The 21,769-nt window shown below is 54.2% G+C and overlaps 1 protein-coding gene across 3 annotated transcripts in view; it reads left to right on the plus strand.

Annotated features, from left to right (window-relative positions):
- Positions 1–21,769, plus strand: part of SPTBN4 (spectrin beta, non-erythrocytic 4) — a 92,174-nt gene that overhangs the window by 35,521 nt on the left and 34,884 nt on the right. Inside the window, exons 14-19 of one of the 3 annotated variants that reach the window (XM_081200110.1) lie at positions 50–187; positions 2,466–2,846; positions 3,248–3,623; positions 9,108–9,310; positions 14,657–14,747; positions 17,097–17,258. In XM_081200110.1, coding sequence (XP_081056236.1) covers positions 50–187; positions 2,466–2,846; positions 3,248–3,623; positions 9,108–9,310; positions 14,657–14,747; positions 17,097–17,258 — 1,351 coding nt within the window. Of the gene's footprint in view, positions 1–49; positions 188–2,465; positions 2,847–3,247; positions 3,624–9,107; positions 9,311–14,656; positions 14,748–16,354; positions 16,452–16,562; positions 16,724–17,096; positions 17,259–21,769 lie in introns of those variants that run through there. The other 2 variants (XM_081200111.1, XM_081200112.1) reach the window with 2 other exon arrangements.

Consider the following 21,769-nt stretch of genomic DNA (forward strand, 5'->3'; position numbering starts at 1 on the left):
TCCTGAGGTGGCTGCCTCCTGATGGGTCTCCCTCTGTCTTCCTCCGCAGGTTCGAAAGTCTCGACCAAGAGATGAACAGCCTGATGGGCCGCATCCTGGACGTCAACCAGATAGTGCAGCAGCTGGTGGATGGGGGCCACCCCAGCTCCTCCGAGGTCCGCTCCTGCCAGGACCACCTGAACAGCAGGTACAAAGCATCCCTTGCGCTGAAGGGCAAGGGCAGCTCACTGGAGCATGCACAGAGTGTTTGCTCAGAGGAGGCTCAGCCAGCCGCAGAGATCTGGGCGTAGGGCTTTCCTGACGGGGGGGGGGGGCAGTGGGCTTTCTGTAGCCCAGGTGTGGGCTGGCAGTAAGCAGGGCACACTGGCCCCATTAAGTGAGGCGGACTGGCTTCCTTCGCCCGGCTGGACCCCTGAGATGGCGGAGTCCCCTCCCACTCCCCCCACAAGCAGAGTGCAGAAGGGATGAGGGAGAGCCGCCCCCCCCCCGCCTCTGCTCTCTTTAGAGGACTGTCCCCTGTCCCCTTTGCCACCTCCACCCTGGGGGGCCTCAAAAGCAGCCACCTCTCATTTGGCTCATTGCTGCTTCTCGTTTGGCTGCAGCCCTGAGGGGCTCGTCGTCCTACGAGGATAATTGGACGTCCATCCACCCCCCACCCCACCCCCTTTGCTGCAGCAAAATGTCACAGCACCACTGTGCGCAAAAGGGCACACGGGACCCCTGAGGGAGCCATCTCTCTCTGCCACCCGCCTCCCCCCTCGCGAGGACCCTGCTGTGTGTGTTGCCTTTGCAAGCACCTCCCCAGGCCCCAATCCCCTCTTCCTCTCTCTTTCCCCTTTCTTCTGAGTGGGGCTTAAATCAAAGACCCCCCACAAAGCTGTGCACAGGTCCCCCCAAGCCCCCAGCCCACAGGGGCATTGACTTTTGTGGACTGAAAAATGAGGGGGGAGAGAGAGACAGGGATCATTTTTGCCAGGCTTCCCTGCTCTGGTTGCTTGGAGGCCATTTCAACTCGCCAGAGGCGACCAGGTGAGAGTCTGCTGACCAACTTTGTCTGCTGCCCCTGCGCTTGATCCCCTTCTTGATCAAGGGGTGGAAAGAATGGTTGGCGCTTTTGAGTTTGGAGAAAAGGTGAGCATGAGAGAAGTTTGCAAAATGAGGCCTGGCCTGAAGAAAGTGGAAAGGGGAAAGTTTTTCTCTTAACACTAGAACTCAGGGACATCCCATGAAGGTGGAATGAATGAAGGAATCTTTATTTGCGTCAGCCATCGGTCATAGCAATAGAACAACAATGTGATATACAAAGAATAGAAATAGAAAGTCAATTATATCAAATACATTTGGGGGTTTTGAAGCAGCAGTCAAATAGTGGATCTTATTCTGATTGCCCCAGCTAAAAACCTGGCAGCCTTTGCTGTCAGCTGCTCATCTTGATCTGTCAAGAGAAAGGACCCTGGGGCAGGGCTGGGTGACCCGGAATGGGCAATAAAAGAGGGGTGATGACCTCATTCCTCAAGTCTTTATAAAGAGGGCAAGCCAGAAGGGCATGCGCCACCAATTTGGACAGGGACATAAGCGTTTTTCGTGTGGAATCTGTTGGAATCGTCCCCCAAGTCCAGCCAAGGGCAAGACATTCAATCTTGCGAGAGTAAAAGCGTGTCTGTATTTTGGAATTGCTCGGTTATGCAGACTGGGTGCCAGAGAGTCGAAATGGGAAGGTGGAAAATAGCCACACCATGGGCAGAATTTCCTGATCTTGGCCAAGCTGTTCTGGCGCTCAGTATCATTTAGGCGCTTTTGCTTTACTAAAACTCAAAGTGAGTAGCTGTTGTGGTGATAAACCACAAGGGTGAAGTTTTTGATAGACAATTTCAGTCCAGGCGCTCTTGTGACCATCTTGCAGCACTAGGGATATTAGACCGGGGGGATTTGAGTTTAGGCGAAGCCAAGAGTTAAGTGTCCTGCGCCAGATCCGTAATTCTACCGAGGGAAGATTAGCCGCTAGGTGCAATGATGCGTTCGGGACACGGGGGTGGGGGGCAGAGAGAATTTGCCTGAAGAACTTTGATAGGACAGCTTCCCATGGATTTTGGAGGAATAGTTTATTCCAGGCTTCCTCAAACTCGGCCCACCAGGTGTTTTGAGACTACAATTCCCAGCATCCCTGACCGCTGGTACTGCTAGCTAGGGATCATGGGAGTTGTAGGCCAAAAACATCTGGAGGGCTGAGGTTGGGGAAGCCTGGTTTATTCACACAGCGTAGAGTTAAACTGTGGGTGGTTTTAAAAGAGGATTAATCCAATTAATGGAGGAGGAGAGGGCTTTGCTCCACCTCCAGCCGTTGGGGGCAGCCCTGCTTTCTGTGCTGGAAGCCCCGGGAGAGCTGCTTGCAGAAAGCCCCATGGTTTGGCCCCTGTGGGTCCGATGGGCCCCATTTGGCCCCATCAGCAGGCTCTTCTTCCCAGGTGGAACCGGGTGGTGGAGCTGGTGGAGCACCGCAAAGACCACCTCAACTCCATCCTGAAGATCCAGAACTACCTTCTGGAGTGCAACGAGATCAAGTCGCAGATCCGGGAGAAGCGGCGAGCCGTCGAGTCCACGCAGTACAACAGCGGCGACCTGGGCAGCGTCCTCTCCCTGCAGCGCCGCCTCTCCACCATGGAGGCCGCCCTGGTGGTCCTCGAACCCAGGCTCATCGAGCTGCAGCAGGAGGGGGAGCTGCTGGCCAACACCCACCCGGGCCAAGCCATGGAGATCCTCCTGCAGTTCGAGGAGATCAGCGAGGAGTGGGAGGCTCTCAAGAGGACCCTGCAGGGCTGCGAGGACTCGCTCACGGTGGCCAGCAGGTCAGCGAGGCTCAGAGCGGGGAGAAGGGAGGGTCTCCTGCCTAAGTGGGCAGAGGGGTTGGGGCCCCCGGGGGGGGGGAGTTATCAGGAGCAGGGGGAACTGAGGCCTCTGGAGAACATCTCAACCTACCAGGACCCTGAGGTCATCTTCTGGGGCCCTTCTTCCTATACCTTCTCCTTGAGAGGTGCGGAGGGTGGCAACACAAGAACGGGGCCTTCTCTGCAGTGGCTCCCCATCTGTGGAATGCTCTCCCCAGGGAAGCTTGCCTGGTGCCAAACATTCCCTCGCACGTCTTCCCTAGCATGACAAGGAATGTTGTCCTTGACTGCCTCTCACGGATCACGTTCCCCACCAGCCCAGGTGTTCCCTGACCTCCTCCTGCCCCTCTCCTTCCTTCCAGGCTGCAGCAGTTCATCCAGGACCTGGACAGCTTCCTGACGTGGCTGGTGAAGACGCAGGCGGCCGTGGCCTCGGAGGAGCTGCCGGGCAACCTGGCGGAGGCCGAGCGGCTGCTGAACCACCACGCCTCCCTCAAGGAGGAGATCAACCGCTACGAGGAGGACTACGCCAAGATCCAGGCCGTCAACGACGTGCTGGCGCTGGAGGAGGCTGACCTGCCCTACCTCTCCCTCCAGCAGTGGCTGCAGAAGCTGGACGTGGGCTGGAACAAGCTGCTGGACATGTGGGAGAACCGGCGGGAAGTCCTGGTCCAAGCCCACATCTTCTTCCTCTTCCTGCGGGACGCCAAGCAGGCCGAGGTCTGCCTCTACAACCAGGTAACGCTGGGGCTTTGCAAACAACTACCTGACATTCAGAAGACACCTGAAGGCAGCCCTGTTTAGGGAAGTTTTTAATGTGTGACATTTTAGTGTATTTTTGGTCTCTGTGGAAGCCGCCCAGAGTGGCTGGGGAAACCCAGCCAGATGGGCGGGGTACAAATAAATTATTATTATTATTATTAATCGGAAGAAATGTTATTGCGTTTAGTTGCTGCATTTAAATCCCGCCTTTTTCTCCGGGAGCTCAAGCTGCTGTGCCCGTGGCCAATGGATTGAGGTCACCAGTCTGGCTGCTGCATTCTGGATTAATTGCAGTTTGCAGGTCCCCTTCAAAGGGAGCCCCACGGAGAGCGCATTGCAGTAGTCCAAGTGGGAGATAACCAGAGCATGCTCCACTCTGGCCAGACAGTCTGCGGGCAGGGAGGGTCTCATTCTGCGTACCAGATGAAGCTGGTATACAGCTGCCCTAGACACAGAATTGACCTGTGCCTCCATGGACAGCTGTGAGTCCAAAATGACTCCCAGGCTGCACACCTGGTCCTTCAGGGGCACAGTTGCCCCATTCAGGACCAGGGAAGAGCTTGGCTGCTGGATGCCAGCAAACCTCCTAGTCCAGCATGCTCTTCTTGCAGGGGTCAAATGCCACCAAGAACCTAGGAAGTGAGGTAGACTGCCTCTGGACCTGCAGGTTCCACGAGGGCCTAAGAAGAGCCTGGCTGCAGGATCAGGCCGGTGGCCCACCGGGTCCAACCTCCTCTCCTTGCAGGGGTTCTTCCCTCCTCCTGGGACAGCTGCTCCCCTCCAGAAGTCTGCTTAGGGAAGCTTTTAATACTGGATGAATTATTGGATTTTAATATTTTGCTGAAAGCCGCCCAGAGTGGCTGGGGAAACCCAGCCAGATGGGTGGGGTATAAATGAATTATTATTATTATTATTATTATTATTATTATTATTATTATTATTATTATTATTATTATTATTATTATTATTTTAATCTGCAGCCCCACCAGCTGCAGCCACAAGGGCTGTGCTGCTCCTGGCGTCGTACTCCTGTTGCTATGGGAGTCCAAGACGTCCAGAGAGGACTAGGTTGGCCAAGCCTCTTCTGGGGCATTGGGAACGGACGACCGCGAACTGAAGCCCTCCTGAGTTGAAGCCACGGGAGAGGGATGATTCTGGCTCAGCTTTTCTGAGCAGCAAAAGCTCCTTTGGCAGAGATTTAGCAGGCGGCTTTCGAGTCGGCTTTCAGGCCCAAGTAGCAAGATTTAGCTGGCTGCTTGGGACTTGCGGTGTGCAAGGAGGCCATTTATCAATCAGTTGCTAATTGCTGGTGGGTAATTGTTCGCCTTTTCATTCCCATTAATTAGGCGTTTGGGTCGGATGATGACCAGCAATTACAGTTAGTCGTACGTTCTTTGTACAGAGGCTGTTAACTGTCAAATCACGGAGGAAATATTCTGAGTGTCACAAAGGGGGGAGTTCTCCAGAGGAGCCCCTCGGAGAGGAGTTTTGCAAGAACTTCGCCGCCTCCATTTTTCAGAGAGGTTTGCGCAGGAGAATGTCTGAGCTTGGAGGTTTTCAAGCAGAGGTCGGGTGGCCATCTGTCAGGGTTGCTTGAGCTGAGATTCCTGCAAGAGGGGGATGGACTAGATGACCCCTGGGGTTCCTTCCAACTCGTACGATTCTATGATTCTATGACCTTTGGTTACTAAAACAGAAGTCAGCTGGGTGGGCCCCTTAGCAGTCATCTAGGGCGGGATCTACATACAAGAAATAAAACGCTATAAATAAGCCATAAATTAAATCGTTATAGCAAAAGAAAAAATACTCTATGTAACATCACATAGAGCCCTAGGCTCAGTGGTTTAGCCCACAGCGCCACCTGCGTCATTGTCTTGCTCTATGTAGCTTTTATCTTATTTGTTTTTTATCTTATATTTTGGAAATGTACATCCACTTTTTTCTTTCCTTTCCAAGAGACTGGGGCCCTAAGCCAGAGCCTGTTGAGCTTATCCGTAACTCCGGCACTGGGCTGGCCCTTCTGGAGCGTCAGCTGCCCCTCTCCTCCGGCCCCTGGCCCCTCCGGCCGTCTCTGGCTTTGCAAAGCGGAGCTAAACGGCGCATCCTTCCGCCCGGGCGCATCTCAAAGGCTCGTGGCTCCTTGCTGGCCGCACTCGCTCTCATGCCCCATTGAGTCGGTCTGGCTGTCACTTTGCAGCTGGGGCTCAGCGGGAGCTGGCGCCAAACTCCAGGAAGCCGCCCAGGGAGGCAGGCGGTCAGGGGGAAGCCAAGAGCGCCTGGGGGGTCGCCCGTCCCCCCGTTGTCTGGGGCTCAAGGGGCCCCCTCCCCCATCTCCACCTTTAGCCCAGACACCTTACTATTGAAAATTGAGCCTCTTCCACCCCCAGCCCTAGAGGCCCAAAGGGGCTCTGCCAGGCCATTAGATGCCACAGATGCATTAACCAGCAGGAGCCCAGGGGGCAGCCGCGTCCCAAGACCCCCTTAGGGGCAGAAGGGGATTCAAGCAGCAAGAAAGAGATTCCGACTGAAGCTCCGGGAGAAATGTCTGGTGGTGAGAGCGGTGGATCTCCCTCTCCGTCCTTGAAGGTTTTTAAGCAGAGGTTGGACGGCCATCTGCCAAGGATGTTTTAATAATAAATAATAATCATCTTTTATTTCTATCCTGCGCTCCCTGGCCAGAGCCGGGCTCAGGTTAGCTAACACCAGTAAAATTACAATAAAAACATAGTAGGGTGGGGGGAATTCATTTCATTTCACTTTTAATTTGTATTCTGCCTTTCTATATCACTTTACGCAAGGCAGCTGACAGCAAAACAGACAGCAAAGATCACACACCTATTTATCCGATCCGGTAATAGGAAGTATTTAAAATAAACAACTTATATCAAATAAAGCAATGTTCAATAATCCATTAGCATATAATAGCGAACAGTAAGATTAAATATCAGCAAATAATAATGAAGCAGTTTACAGTTAAGAGTTACAAGAATGACTAAACTATACTCAATAAAAAGAACTGCATAAAATATCACAAAACGTACAAAACCATGTGAAGGGATCCAACTGAGAAACAAGGACCCACAGCTTGTAAAATTGTTTTTAGTTGTGATTCCTGCATTGCAGGGGGTTGGACTAGATGGCTCTTGGAGGCCCCTTCCAACGCTCTGATTCTCGGACTGCCATTTAGAATCCTTTATCTGCATGTCCAGGTCTTTCTCCCATGCATCTGAAGGCTTCACAGCAGACTTGCCGGACCCCAACATGGCCAGCCCTGCAAGAGGCTTGCCCTGGGAGCTCCCTGCTTCAGGGGAGGGGGGCGAAATGGGAGTCTGGGCCCCTGCTCTCCTCCTGCCTTGCTTACAAGGGTTCCCACCCCAGGGGCTATAGGCAGAAGTGGGGGGCAGCTTCTTTTCCCCTTGGGGTAAGGGGCCGAGACGTGGGCGTCCGAGTGCCCCTTGCCTTCCTCACTGCCGCCTGCACAGGGCAAGGCAGCAGCTGTCGCTCGCCTCCCTCAGCACAGATGGCCTCTGCATGCGCAGGAGAAGCGGGGAGGGGGCCAGGCTGCCAGGGGGCCCCTGGGATCTTGCCGGGTGGTGGGGGGAAGGAGGCAAAGAGGGTCACGGCCAGGGCAGGAGCTGGGGGGAGGGGGCTCCTGGGTTCTCAGCTGAGAGAAAGGGCAAGGCAGAGGTGGCATGGCAGGAGTTAATGATGCTCAGCCTAGAAAAGGGGGGAGAGGGATGTCCAAGGAAGGTGAACACTGGAAGGTCCAGGACAGGTGAAAGGAAGTCCGCCTTCACCCAGCAATGGTGCCTCCTGTGGGAGGGAGTTCCAGAGTTCCCCTGGGTGGCTTGAAAATTCATGGAGGCGGAGGGGGCGTCTGAGGGCTCCTAGCCAGGGTGGCTCTGCTCGGCTTCGGAGGCAGGAAAGTTTCCAAATCCCAGTTTCTAGAAACCACAGGAGAGGAGAGTTACAGATAGGTAGCCGTGTTGGTCTGCCATAGTCAAAATAAAAAAATTCCTTCCAGTAGCACCTTAAAGACCAACTAAGTTAGTTCTTGGTATGAGCTTTCGTGTGCATGCACACTGTGTATCTGAAGAAGTGTGCATGCACACGAAAGCTCATACCAAGAACTAACTTAGTTGGTCTTTAAGGTGCTACTGGAAGGAATTTTTTTTATTTTGACAGGAGAGGAGAGTTGTGGTTGAGCTAAAATCCTTCCCGGCTTCCCATAGTGGCCATCTGGTCACCCACTGGGAGAGCTGGACTGGGTGGCCTCCTATTGTGCTCTTACATTCTTGGGTTGGCGTTGGAGCAGGAGGTTTCGGGACGTGAGTCTTCCTCATTGCCCACAGCAGTGCCGGATTTACGTATCACCTAGCAAGCTCTAGCTTAGGGCCCCACTCTCTTGAGGGCCCCCCAAAACATTCAAAGAAATTGGCTCCTGGGATGTAAGTCCTGGGCCCCGCCTGCTCGTCTGCCCCCTCAAATATCCCTGCTTTGCTCCTTTCTATATATAGGGGGCCGACATTCTCCGTGGACTGGTTGCAGGGCAACATGGGCAAAGGACTTGAGATACCTATTCAGTCCATCAATTACCACATAGCATATGTTCCAACACCAGGGCTGTCTTAAGCATATGCGGCGCCGGGGTGCAAAGATCCGTCTGGCGCCCCCCCCCAGTTGCCCATTCCCAGGGTGCAGGAGGGTGGAGCCGGCCGGCCGCCTCAGTGTCTCGCTAGCTCAGTCGCCCCCAAACTCGCGGCTCGGAAGAGCCTACTGCAGCGCTCCGACCAACGGGCTGGCTCTTCCCCGGACTCTTGGCCTGGCGCCCCTGAGAGCCCGGTGCCCGGGTGCCCCACACCCCTAGCACCTATGGGTAAGACGGTCCTGTTCAACACAAAAAACAGCGACTATTTGTTGTTGACAAAGGACAGCTGGACATATCAAGGGCCCCATTACCTTCAGGAGCTGAGGGCCGCATCGAACCTCAATCCGGCCCTGGCCCACAGTCTGTTTTTGTCACGGCACCCTCTCCTATTGCCTTTCCCCCTCTGCTCACAGCCTTGGGCCTGGGGGTCGGTGGGTGGATATGGCAACTGAGAGGCCGTCTCCAGCAGCCGGAAGCCCCAGAGACCCTCCTGCTGCTCTCTCAACAGCCCCCCTTGATCTGAGCTCCTGCCCCCAAAAGACGGACTCTCCTGGCTCTCTGTTCCAAGCCTTGGCCTCCCTAGCAGCTTGCTCTTATTTACCTGGCACAGCTTTCATCCTCGTTTCCGACTTTTTTTCATTTCATAAAAGTTTTACGCTGCTCGATTGCGGAGAGAACTTTGAAGCCATTCGTGGGAAAGACAAAGCAATAAAATGTTGAGTACGGAAAAGCGAGCAGCGATGGTTTCGGACGTTTGGCCGAAATAGCAGTAGAGTCGGGGCCGATGGAAGCTCTCGCCTCCTTTCTTTCAGGAGACCACCCTGGCGCACACCGAGCTGCCCACGACGGTGGAAGGGGTGGAGAAGGCCCTCAAGAAGCAGAAGGACTTCATGACCACCATGGACCTCAACATGCAGAAGACCACCACGGCCCTCAAGGCGGGCGAGAGCCTCATCCGCCAGGGCAACATCTATGGCCAGAGGGTGAAGGAGAAGATGGACACCCTCCGGGCAAAGTAAGGAACCGGGGAGCATTAGATATATGTATAGTTTAAGATTAGAGTGACAAGTGCACAGCTGCTGGTTGCTGGCCTTCTTGATGGGTTCCTGCAGATCTCTTGGAGCACAAAATACGTCTGCCTGAAAGTGGCTGCAGGAGCATGGTCAGAATTAGTTAAACTGTGGAACTCACTGCTGCAGGAGGCGCCGAAAAGAGGGTGAGACAAATTCAGGGAGGAGAGGAGGATCCGTGGCTCCAAGCCAGGATGGCTCTGCTCTGCCACCACCTCCAGAGGAAGCACTTCTGCTCTGGGGCTCAGATCCTGCGTGTGGGTTTTCCCTAAGGGGGAAGAAAAGGGTGCCAGACTAGGTGGGAGCCCTTTTGCCTGATCCGGCAGCCTCTTCTGGTGCCCTGAATTCACTTAAGAGGCAGAGAATAGGACTGGCCTACACTGCAGGATTTCTTGTAAGCAGTTTATTTGTTTATTTATATTTAATTTCTATACCGCCCTATGCCCAAAGGTCTCAGGGCAGTTCACATAAGATCAAATACATAAAATAAAAATAAAAACAACCCAATAACCCTCCTCCAAGAGCCAGCATTTTAAAAAGGATATAGGATGTCGTCGTCGTCGTCTTCTTCTTTCTCTTCTCTTCTTTGGCAATCCTTCATAGCTGAGCAAGATTGTCTTCCATGAACACGGCCTTCACAGTGAGTCCGCAAGTGACTGTGGGGGCCAATTCTGGATCCACACGTCCTTGCACAGTGGGGATATTGGTTTCCAGGCAGGAGTTGATCATGGTGAGGGTTTGCCAAGCATGTGTTCCTCTTGGCACGTTTCTCCCTTGCGTCCTGAGTTCAAGTGTCATCAAAGCCTGTGATGCCTTTGATAAAGGCTGTTCTCCAACTGGAGCGCTCATAGGCAAGTGTTTCCCAATTGTTGGTGTTTATACTACATTTTTAAAAATATGCCTTGAGAGAGTCTTTGAACCTCTTTTGTTGACCACCAGCATTACGCTTTCTATTTTTAAGTATGGAATAGAGGAGTTACTTTGGAAGACGATCACCAGGCATCCAAACAACATGACCAGTCCAACGAAGTTGAAGAATCATTGCTTCGACACTGGTGATCTTTGCTTCTTCCAGTACACTGGCATTAGTTTGCCTGCCTTCCCAAGTGATGTGTAGAATTTTTCAGAGACACCATTGATGGAATCTTTTGAGGAGTTGTATAGGATGTAGATCAAGTCAGGCAAAGGTCTGGTTGAAAAGGAATGTTTTTGTCTGGCACCTAACGGTGTATAATGGAGGCGTCAGGCGAACTTCCCTGGGGAGAGCATTCCACAGACGGGGAGCCACTGCAGAGAAGGCCCCGTTCTCGTGCTGCCACCCTCCAGACCTCTCAAGGAGGAGGCACACGAAGGAGGGCCGCAGAAGATAATCTCAGGGTCCATATGGGAAGAGGCGGTCCTTGAGGTGTTGTGTCCTGAGCTGGTTATCTCTGAGCCTCAGAACACACAGTGGCCTAGCCCAGTCTGCCGGGGGGTGGGGGGTCACAAGACCCTCTCTTTCTGCATTAGTCTCCCTACGCTCCCCAGAGAAGCAGCCTCAGGATAACCGCATGACAGGTTTGCCCCCATCAGCCACCTTCCCTCCCAGTCTTGACCTTGCATCTGTTGGCCTCACCTCCCAAACTTCAGCACAGGTGTAAGTACCTACTGCAGCTTATTTCTCCCCTCCTGGCATAGAAAACATTTTGCAGGCCAAATCCTGCCCCCCCCAAAAAAAACCTTGAATCTGAAAGATCATCAGCTCCTATATTTAGTCCCAGATTCCTCCATTGCCTCGAATGAGCAGCTGCTGTCTCCACTGCCCTCAAACTACCTTCCCAGCTCCACCTGGAGATGCCAGGGGTTGAACCTTGGGTTCTTGGCATGCAAGGCAGGAGAGCTACAGCTCTTCCCTTAAAAATAAAGCCCAGATTCCAGTCCTCATGATTCTGAATCAAGAGATGGTTTCCAAAGGAGCACAAGGAGAAGCGGCCTTCTGCTGAGCCAGACCATTGATCCTTCTAGCTCTATATTGTCAATGGCAGAAAAGAGTCCGTTACCGATTGGGAATCCTTTAAATATGCAGAGTGGGCTCTGTTTGGTGAGTGAATCTTGGTTAGAGAGCAGACTTTGCCTGCTGCAATCAGGCAAAGAGAGGTAAGAAAAGGATAAAAGTTGCTTATTGTAGGAAATGCGTAACTTGGCTGTGGGAATGTTCAGGGAGGCAGGAGAGGATATATTGTTTATTAATATCCTTCTTACTTGCACTAGCAAGTTCCTTAACTTAGCAGAGTTTACATTCCCCTTTTTACATGCACAGCAGATAGCTGGTTGCAGGCTCGTGTGAGCCTCTCACTATTATACAATTCAGCCTGTCTCAGATTGAATTGTACATTCCTGGTAAGTTCCCTTGAATCCCTCTTAAAAGAATAAAGACACCACAATCTTATTCAATGTCAATAAAAGACGTTTACTCACATCAGTTCACAGTTGGATTCCTGAAGTCAGACTTAGTTACAAATACTCCTGAAGGGGAGTGAAAGGCGGGATATCAAATCCAAAAAAAATAAAATAGGTACATGTGGATCTACGCCATATGGGGGAATAATCCCAGTACTTCTGCTAGCTGAGAGCTAGTATAGCAGTCCTAGCTGAAAGCTGGTCAAATGAAGAAGGAAGTTGAGAAGAAGAGAGAAGGGTGCTGTGTGACTCGTCCTTTTGTTACCTGGACAGGTGAGGTCACGCCCACCTCTAGTCACGTGCAAAGGAAGGATGCTCCCACCAGGCGGAAACTGGAAGTTTTCGCCTGGCTGGACCCCCACATGTCTTCTCTAGCATTACAAGGAATGTTGTACTTGACTGCTCTCAGTGGATTACATCCCACATTGGATAGGAAGGTTTCTGGTTCTCGATCCAGACAGCTCTCTCAGAGGAGAACTCCAGGATGAACTCTCTTCTTGAGGTCTTAGAAATAAGGAGGAGAAGAAGGAGGAAGTTGTGAAACTGGATACAACCGGAGAATATCAGTCTGACATCAACGAGACAGAGAACTCAGCCCAAGAGGTTAAGGGTACAGGGATAGTCTGGGGATTTGCAGTTCACTAATGCAAGCTAGGTTGCACCCAGACTTCCAACAGTTGCCTACACTGACTGGCAGCAGCTGTCTGTGGTTTCAGGCATCACCATTCCCAGGCCTGTTGTGCAGAAGCTGCCAGGATCAAACCTGAGGAGCTCTATCACAGACCTTCAAAATGAACCAGGAAAATCAGCCACAAAGGATCCCTGACTGTTTGGAAACGTCTATTTAGGTGTCCAAAGCATGTGATTTTCTGGGGCATTATGCAAAAGCTGTGCACCCCCCCCCCCGGCCGCCTGTGTGTTTGTGTGTGTAAGATCATAGCGAGGTCCAGACCCTTGGCGACATTCTAGATTCCATTTTTGTAAATGCTGTTTCTGGGCCCTTTGTAGCCTTGCACCTGTATTTGAAAAGAAGGTGAAGCTCTGGGGTAATCTGGGCTGCTTACTGCATACACTTCTCATGGGGGGGGGGCAGGGGGAAAATAGTATTATCAGCAGGGGGAGAGAGACCACAAAATCTTCCATGAATCAGAACAAAGTCAAGCCCAATTTGCCTCATACAGCGGAGATCAGTCATGGAAATTTGTCTCGAGGTTTCAACATATTTGGCGGGCGGGGGGAGCAGAGAAGGGGCTTGGGATTTTGAAAACAACTGCCACTGCCATGTGGAGCCAATTAAGGCCCCCGCCTCCCCCTGATGCAGAAGCGGCCGCCTCTCTTTGAAGTCTCCCTTTCTGAAGGACCAGCTGCTAATTTCGCCTGACGTTTTAATTGGTGTCAAATCCTTAATATATTTATCTGCTCCAGATAGATAAACCAGCTCAGTGCTGTGTGTAATTGTTATTTGAGCTTAAATGGGGGGGGGGGGCGAATATTGGAATTACAGCTATATCTCAAATGCGATGCCTGATGCTCCACATCTTGGCTGGCATTTTTCCCTGGGATTTGAGGTGGGGGGTGGGGAGGGTGAGTCAGTCCCTCTCCGAATGGAAGTCACGCCAGTCAGCAGCTTGCCTGTGCCTAACTCACAAGATCACGAACAGCTCGTTTCAGCTGCCACTCCAGGAGAAGCAGAAAGGCGGAGCAGAGCTCACAAGCGGTCTGGATTCGAGGCGCCATGAGGCAGCCCTCGCTGAGCCTCACTGCTCGTGGGATCTGGTCCACGTGAAGGAAGGCTGTGATTTTTGCTGGTGGCTGGTGGGATCCTATGGACTGCATGTGCCAGAAAAGAGGGCCTCTTGTAAAAAACACACTTAATCCATGTTATTTGTCTCCAATGCCGATAGTCGTGCTTGTTTTATAAAAACCCTCCTGTGGCTCCTTTATATACCGATTCATTTTGGCTTCCAAGAGCAAAGTGATAATTTTTCAGGGAACCAGGCAGAGGGCCTTCTCGGTTGTGGCGCCCGCCCTGTGGAACGCCCTCCCATCAGATGTCAAGGAGATAAACAACTATCTGATATTTAGAAGACATCTGAAGGCAGCCTTGTTTAGGGAAGTTTTGATGTTTGATGTTTTATTGCGCTTTTAATATTCTGTTGGGAGTTGCCCAGAGTGGCTGGGGAAACCCAGCCAGATGGGCAGGGAATGAATGAATGAATGAATATTATTTCTCCACTTCTTAATTTTACTACATTTATACCTCACCTCTCCACCAAGGAGTTCAAGGCTCTCCTCCCAACGAGGTCGGTTAGGCAGTGACTGGCCACCTAGGTCTCATCCAGGGAGCTTTCTGGCCGTGGGGATTGGACCCTGTTCTCTCCCAGGCCCTGGTTTGACATTCTAACCGCTGCACCGCAGTGGCTCTTTGCAAACCGGCTGCTCCGTGGAAGAGCTTTGCAGAACCTGTGCAGCTTTGCCAAGCCAGAGTGGCAGCCGGAGTGTGGCTGGAGCCTCGGCTCCTTTGCCAACCAGCCAAGCAGGAGTCACGAGGCCTCAAGTCCACTGTCCAGCCTGGGCTGAACTGGGAGCACAAAGCAGGGCTGTCTTTTCGTGGGAGCGTGATCTAAGGAGGCCCAAGCTCTTTCTTCTCCATGTTGGGTCACCCATAACAAGAGGCCATGACGGCCACCAGCCCGGCCATCCAGATGGAGCCTCCCTTTCCAGAGGCCGTGTGCCTTGATCCCAAGGTGCTTCTGTCCCTGGGCAGTCATTGAGGAGAGGGAGAAGGAGGCTTGGGCGTGTGAGAGCTCTTCTTCCTCCCCTGCCTGACCCTTCCTCTTCCTCCTCCCCAGGAGCCAGCGCAACCTGCAGCTCGCCAACGCCTGGATGCAGCGCCTGAACGACCACCTGCAGCTGCAGCACTTCTTGCAGAACTGCCACGAGGTAAGGGGGCCCGGGGGGGGTACCTGAGGGGGCATGGAGCGGTGTGGGGCATGAAAGAGGCACCCGGCCACTCCGGTGGGGACCCAGGCATGATCTTCCAGTCCGCCAGGAGCGCCCTAGAAGGGGAGAGAGTGCAGCCTGTGTTCTGCAGGGAAGATGAAGTGGAAGCCTTCCCCTGAGAGGCTAGTCTTCTAGGTGCAGGGAGGGCCTTTTATTTTGGCATGGACATTCAAACATGTGCATACCCCTTTCACATGGTCTGTGAGGCAGTGATGCTTCTGAATGCCAGTGGCTGGAAACCCCGGGAGGGGAGGGGCGTCTTGGCTTGCGGGTTTTCCAGCAAGGGGACTCTTGTTGGCCATTGGGAGGAGACTGTGGAGACATGGCTGGGGAGGCATCAGAGAAGTGTGCTCCCCCCTCCTTCCTGGAAATGCAAGCTGCTTTTCTCTCCACAAGGATTCCAGTTGTCATCCAATTTGCATTTTTGGCCCCGCCCACTAACACGTCTCCATTTCTCCCTAATTAAGGTAGCTTTCATGTTCCCAGGGTGTTCCTCAGTTGTGCTAATTAATCCTGGGTAGGCACACACTCCAGGTTAACGAGGTTTCCTGGGGGAAGAGGCAAAACCCCCTCCCAAAATGCACACAGCTTGCGCCTGAATGCGTTGGGTGGCTCCCTGGTGCAGAGGAATGTTTTGCCCACTTTGGGAGTGCTGGGCAGGAGGGCAGTGGGAAGGGTGGGGCTGAGGAGCTGGTGCAGGTGGGGCTGGATCCTGCCCCTTTGGCCTGCAGCCTCCCTGTCTGGTGCACACTGCGCAGTGTTACACCCAGGAGGCAAGCATTCCCGCAGGGGCTGCTCTTCTGGATTGGGGCCCTCTTCCTTGGATTTCCTCGAGGAAGGTGCTCATGCCAGGGAAGTGTGCCTGGAGAGTAACATAAGAACAGCCTGGCGGATCAGGCCAATGGCCAGGGGGTCAAGCAGATGTCCCAGCTCCATAGCTGTCAACATTTCCCTTTTCGAAGGGATTAAAAAAGGATTCCTCTCAAGAAAGGAGAAAAGTTGAGAGCTATGCCCAGGACAAGAGCCTCTCCCCTCCTGCCCTTTCCAGCAACTGGTCTTCAGAAGCCCCGTCGTCCTCTTGAAATCTGCGCCCCAGAGGCTGTGGGGTGGGGGGAATTTTGCCCTCTTGATTTTAAATGTTGTTATTTCAAGCCGTTGCCCAATTCTTGACCCGGGAGCCTCCTGTGGATGTCTTCTTCTGACTTGCGCCAGCTGCCGTTTGAACTTCCCTCCAAAGGGAGCTTCCAGAGGTGGAGTTTGCGCCTCTGCTGTTGAGAAATGGGCTGGAGAGGAGCAAGGGCGATGGGGGGGGGGGAGAGAAAGAGCAGCGGCAGCAGCAGAGAGCGAGGAGGCTGCGGCTCAGCCTGCAGTAATCAAAGGGAGGGAGGGAGGGATCTCCTCCCCCCCCTCCTGGCGAGGGGACAACCGGGCCGGGCTCGCCCCTCCCTGCAGCTCTGACCGTCCTCCCGCTTCCCTCGCGGTCCCTGGACGGGGCTCCCTCTCTTCTGCCCCCCCCCGCCCCCCACCTGCAGTGACCCACTTTCTCTGCAGCGCTCCGAGGCGCGCATCCCCAGCTGCCCCCCCCCCCGCCGCGGTTGGAGGAAATGTTCCTGGGGAGGAGGCCTTCTCCCCCAAGAGAAAAAGGTGCCCCCCCTTCCCCACGGGGGTGAGGAGCTGACTTTGCCCTCTAGGCGGGGTGGGAAGGGAGGGGGGGAGATACGTTTTGAAGGGCGGCCCAGTAGAGCCAAGGCGCGGAAGTTCGGGGAAAGGGTGGCGGGGGGGGGGCTTGGGGGGCGCCTCGGTTTGACCCGAAGGGCAGCCAAGCCGGGCGCAGGGGATCAGCGTTTCGGCTTCTTGCTGCGCCTCCCTCCGAAGGAGAGGACCCAGGCGTCCGGGCTGGCGGGAGGCTAACTGAGGTGAAGCGGGCTCGGGCGCCCGTGAGCGCGCCACGCTCGCCGCCCCCACCCCACTCGGCTGGGGGTGGGACCCAGGCGTCCGAGGCCCGGCCGCGCGCCCATTCCTGCCGTCCTCCCTCCTTCCTTCCCCGGTGACGCGCTCGGAGAAGGGAGGGAGGGAGGCGCTGGGCGCGCTCGCTGCAGCATTTTCCCGGGCAGGTCCGGAGCGCGGGGCTGGGGGACCGGCGGAGGGGGGTCCTTGTGGGCTGGCGGGGGGGGGAGGCTGGAGGCGCGCGCCCTGCGGCGGCGGGAGGGGGAGGCGGAGGAGCGGGGGCGGGGGGCTTCCCCCCTCCCGCCGCCCGGCTGACGCGCGCCCGCCCCTCTCCGCCTGCAGCTGGATGGCTGGGTGGCCGAGAAGGAGGCGCTGATGGCCGGCGAGGCGCCCCCCCGGGAGAAGGACGCGCGCCACCAGCGGGCGCCCAAGCGATGGCTCCGGCACCGCGCCTTCATGGCCGAGCTGGCCCAGAATAAGGAGTGGCTCGCCAAGATCGAGAAGGTGAGTTCAGCACCGCGGAGAGCGCCGGGGCTGAGAGGGACGGAGAGCGCCTCTGCCCCCCCCCCGCAGCGCGTGCACGCGCGCGCCCGCCTCTCTCCCCCCTGCACGTGTCCATGTACACATCCGTGCTGTGATGCGAAGCCCCCCCCCCCCCCGCAGCGCGGGCTTTCTCCCGCCCCCTCCTTTCGGCCTGCTGAGATGCGCGGGGGTCCCAGGGTCCTCCTGCCCCCATCAGGGGCCTGGGTGGGTCAGCCTGGGCTCTCCCCGGCTTTGGCCTGGTTTGAAGAGCCCTGTTTTGGGGGGGGGGTGAGAGTTGATGCTTCCTTCCTTGATGTCTGGCCCCAGGCCTCATCCAGCTCAGCCACCAGTGGGGCCCAGCTCCAGAGCTTCTCCCCTCCCCAAGAGACATCTTGACCCAGGGATTCAGGGGTCCTGGTGATGCCCTGGTTTGTGGAGGAGGTGCAGAATGGGGGGGGGGAGTCAGCCTGGAAGCTAAAAAAGAACACGAAGCCCTTTTTTGTAATTTATCTGAACTGTTTTAATTTGTGTGAGTCCCAGTCTGGGGAAATGTGATATAAATCAATAAATGATATGTTTTGATACTGATGAGAGTTGCCCGAGGCCTCAAGATTCCCACTTGCTCAGAGAGGTGCCCTTTTGTGGAGGTGGGGAGGGATTTCCCCCTTGAATCAGTGGGTCAGTGAATGCTTTCCTTCCCCTCAGCTGCCTCTGTCTGTGGGACATGTGCTTTTGTGGGGGTCTGGGGTCATTTCCCCCACCTGAGGCCCCTGGAAGCCGTTTTCCTTCTTTCTCGCTATGGCACTTTGGGGTCTGCCGTGTGTGCCTTGATCTGGGGCTCAGGGCTGGGCGTGTGGGCCTGTTTGGGGGCAAGAAAGTTGCTTGAGTTCTAGATCAAGGAGTGTTGGGTCTGGGTCCTGTCATGGGCCTTCTGCTTGGAAGGCAGGTTGTGGTTAATCAGCGGTGAGTGAACAGCACTCTGCACGTGTTCAGATGTGCTTTTGTCATTGCGCTCATTGAGTTGGCTAACCTCAGACTGTGTGCCCCCCTTACAGTGGCAGCCGTGACCCCAGGGTGCCTGAGTTTTGTGGGGGGGGGGCTTGTTTGTTTTGGTACAGAGAAGCATCTGTTGCTGCTGCTGGATGACGTGAGCCCCAGCTCAAGGGGTCCTGCTCAGACAGAGGTGGGTCATCTCAGTGAGGACTTAGCTGCTTGGCATTTAACTGCCTTGGGACCAAGGTTCGTTCTGGAGCTGGTTCCTGGCTCAGATAGAAGCTGGAGGCCGTTCTCATGGGGGTGGTTGCCATTCTGCCCCCTTGAGACTGAGATTCGGAGGGATTCTGCATCCCAGCCATGACTTGGGCAGGGCGGCCTTTGGTCATACGATACCCTGAGTTAGGACAAAATTTTGGGTCCCCAAATGTTTCTTATTTCCATGCCCCTCCTCCCTCTTGTCTTCCGCTCTGTGCCCCCTTGGCCTGGATCCCTGCGCAGAGCAACGGCCCCCAGTGCCCTCAATCTGGCGTTGGATTGGAGTGACCTGGGAGCTGCCTCCTTTCTGGCCTCCTTTCCATCGGCTTGACCCTGTTGTCAAAAAGATTAGCTTGTTTCCAGAGCTGTGAGGAGAGTGAGGAACAGCTCCATGCATGCTTTGTCCTTGGCCTCTCCAGGGGCAAAGATTTTGGGGGACTAGGAAAGACACCCCCCTCCGGTTCTTCCTGAGACCTTGCAGATGGACTGATGGTCTGTTTTCATCCAAGGCAGCTCCCCATCAGGCCTCTCTCTCCAGCCTCCTGCTGGAAGGAAGCCTTTGTGGCCCTGAGGAGGAGGTGTTCCTCCTCTTCTCCTGTGTGTATGTCTCTTCCTGGCATCAAGGATTTCCCTCTTTCCGAAGCTCCAGATTTAGTGGCACCTTCCTTGTTAAGAAGTTCTCGGTGTGCCTTCCATTGTCTCCTGCCCAGGGCAGCTGAGGGACCATATTTCCTCCTACAAACCCACATGGGCTCTGAGATCCCCAGGAGAGGCCTCTCTCTCTCTCTGTCCCGCCATCCTCACAAATCCACTTGGGGATGCTGGAGAGGGCCTTCTTGGTGGTGGCTCCTTCCAGGCAACTTTGGAGCTCTCTCCCTGCTGGCGCCAGACTGGCTCCCTCCTTGCTGTCCTTCTGCTGGCAGGTGAAGCGCTTCTTATTCCAACAGGCCTTTGGAAACCGATTTTTTTTTTTAAAGAGAGAAAGGGGTTTTAATAGTGCCCTGCTGTTTTCAATATCTGCCTTTTAATAGATTTGGTTTTTATTAGAGTCCAATTACTTTTTAACAGTCATGTTTTTAGATTTCTATATCTTAGCTGTGTTGTTTTGGGAGATATAAATAAATATAGCAGCAGCAACAATGATTTGACGGTCATTCCTCGGTGCTGGTTTTTTCGGTGGCGATGCATTTTTAAATCCTCAGCCGCTGTTTTGCCAAGGTGGGAATCTGACTGTTGTTGTTGGACCTCGGCTTGCGAGTGTGTTTTTGCAGAGAATCAACGCCTGCCTTCCGGGGTAGTGAGCGAGTGAGTCTCTCCATCTGCGCCGGAGAGGCGGTGGGAGGGAGGCCTGCTGGGGCGACGACTCCTGCAACGTTTGGGGCCTGCTGGGCATTTTCTTGTTGGCAACACGCCACCCTGTGATCTCTCACAGCGCCAGCCGTGCAGATGGCGGCTTGGAGGCTTCTCAGAGGCCCAGGCTCCCCACCACATTGGGGGAGGGATATTGATCAGTCCGGTTGGGGGGTGAGGAGGGCTGTTAGGGGAGGCGACGGTAATTGCCAGGGGATCCAACTGAGAGCGTGGTAGTCTCTGGCTTTTGGGGGGAGCAAAAGAGGCATTGAGTCAGCTGCTTGCGTTTGCTCTGCAGAGTTTCTGGAAGATCTCTCAGATCCGTTGCGAAACGGCGCCTGCAGCCAGTTTTTGGACTTGGCAAGCAATGTTGAGAGGCCGGGAGAGCTCAGCCTGTCTGTGGCCTGAGATGGAGCGTCCCGTGGTAGTCTCCCTCTTCTCTTCCCTGCCCCTGTTGGGCTGATCCTGGGGGCGCGACGGAAGCAGGTGGGAGCTGAGCGAGAGCCCTTTTGCTATTGGCCAGGAAGGTGGAGGCGTCCTCCCCGTAAAGGGTTAAGGCTGCCAGGTTGCCATGGAGACACTCACGCCTTGGTGGGGAGGGTGGCATCTGTGCCACTTCTGGGACCCCTCAAAGAGCCAGCACATGGGGTGGGGGGTGAATGGTGTTAAGAGCTATTGCAAGGGGGGCAGGAATGCTGTTCTGGGGGTTGTGCCCCCCTGCCCTGCCCCTCTGGTTCCCCCACAAAGTGAGGCCTCTCTGGCTGATGCAAGCAAGGCAGCTATTTCAGCCCCCGTTGGACGATGTTGGGTTTTCACTGGGTGACGAGAGAGAATATGTTACCATATGGTATTTGACAGCCTTGAACATGCGCAGAGTGGATTTCTGCCGTCACCGAGCGTTAAATCCCACCCAGCCAATGATTGTCCAGCCTTTCTGCCTAGTCTGCCCCTTCGTGAAACATTCAGGCCGTCAAAACAGAATAACTTCCTACGTTTTGCAATGAGCTAAATCGATAATATAAGATGAGACAGTTGTTTACTTTCAGCTGGGAGTCAATTTTGACCTCCCCAAATGCACTTTGAGCCTTTCAGGTTTGCAAATGTTCTGTGAAGTACATACACAGTGTGAAGCTACAACAGGCAGAATAATATACAACTGCAAAAACGTCTGCACTTAGACACAAACCCTTTTGCTGCCACCCTGAATAAGAGCAAGAGGGGAAGAGGAGAAAAGTTTTTCCTTTTATTTGCAAATGTTTGGCAAAGTAAGCAAAGATGGCAACTGTTTTCTTACGCCTCTCATTCCTGTCTCACAGTTGGAGAAGTAAAGCCGGGTGGATCCACTGATCCCTTTTGATTTTTATGGAATCTGCCTTCCATAAAGTGCATGCCAGGCGGGGGCTGACTATGTCTCTTAAACCTCCTGAGCTGGCAAATGTTTCAGAGAATTAGAGGACAGAGTTGTCTTGCAGCTCCCCCCCCCCATCCTGCTAAGATAGAATTGTAGAACTGTAGAGTCGGAAGGGACACCAGAGGTCATCTAGGCCAACCCCCTCTTGCAATGCAAGAACCACAGCAATGGCATCCCTAAGAGATGGCCATTCAACCTCTGCTTTAAAAGCCTCCAGTGAAGGGGAGAGTCCCAGCTTCCAATCCACCCTCAAGCAGCTCTTACTGTCAGAAAGTTCTTCCTGATGTTGAGTTGGAATCTCCTTTCTTGTTGTTACCGGAGAAATCTGAGGGCTCCCTTGGACAAAAAGCAAAGACACCAACCAGGATAATTGGAGCAAAACAGCAGCCAGGAGGCCTGGTCTTGACTGAAGACTGTCGCGACAGGACTCCCACCTGCCACCAGGTGGAACAAGATGGAAGCCCCGAAGAAAAGAGCCCCC

The sequence above is a fragment of the Podarcis bocagei genome (assembly GCF_964188305.1).
Source record: "Podarcis bocagei genome assembly, chromosome: 7".
In the NCBI taxonomy this organism is placed as follows: domain Eukaryota; kingdom Metazoa; phylum Chordata; class Lepidosauria; order Squamata; family Lacertidae; genus Podarcis; species Podarcis bocagei.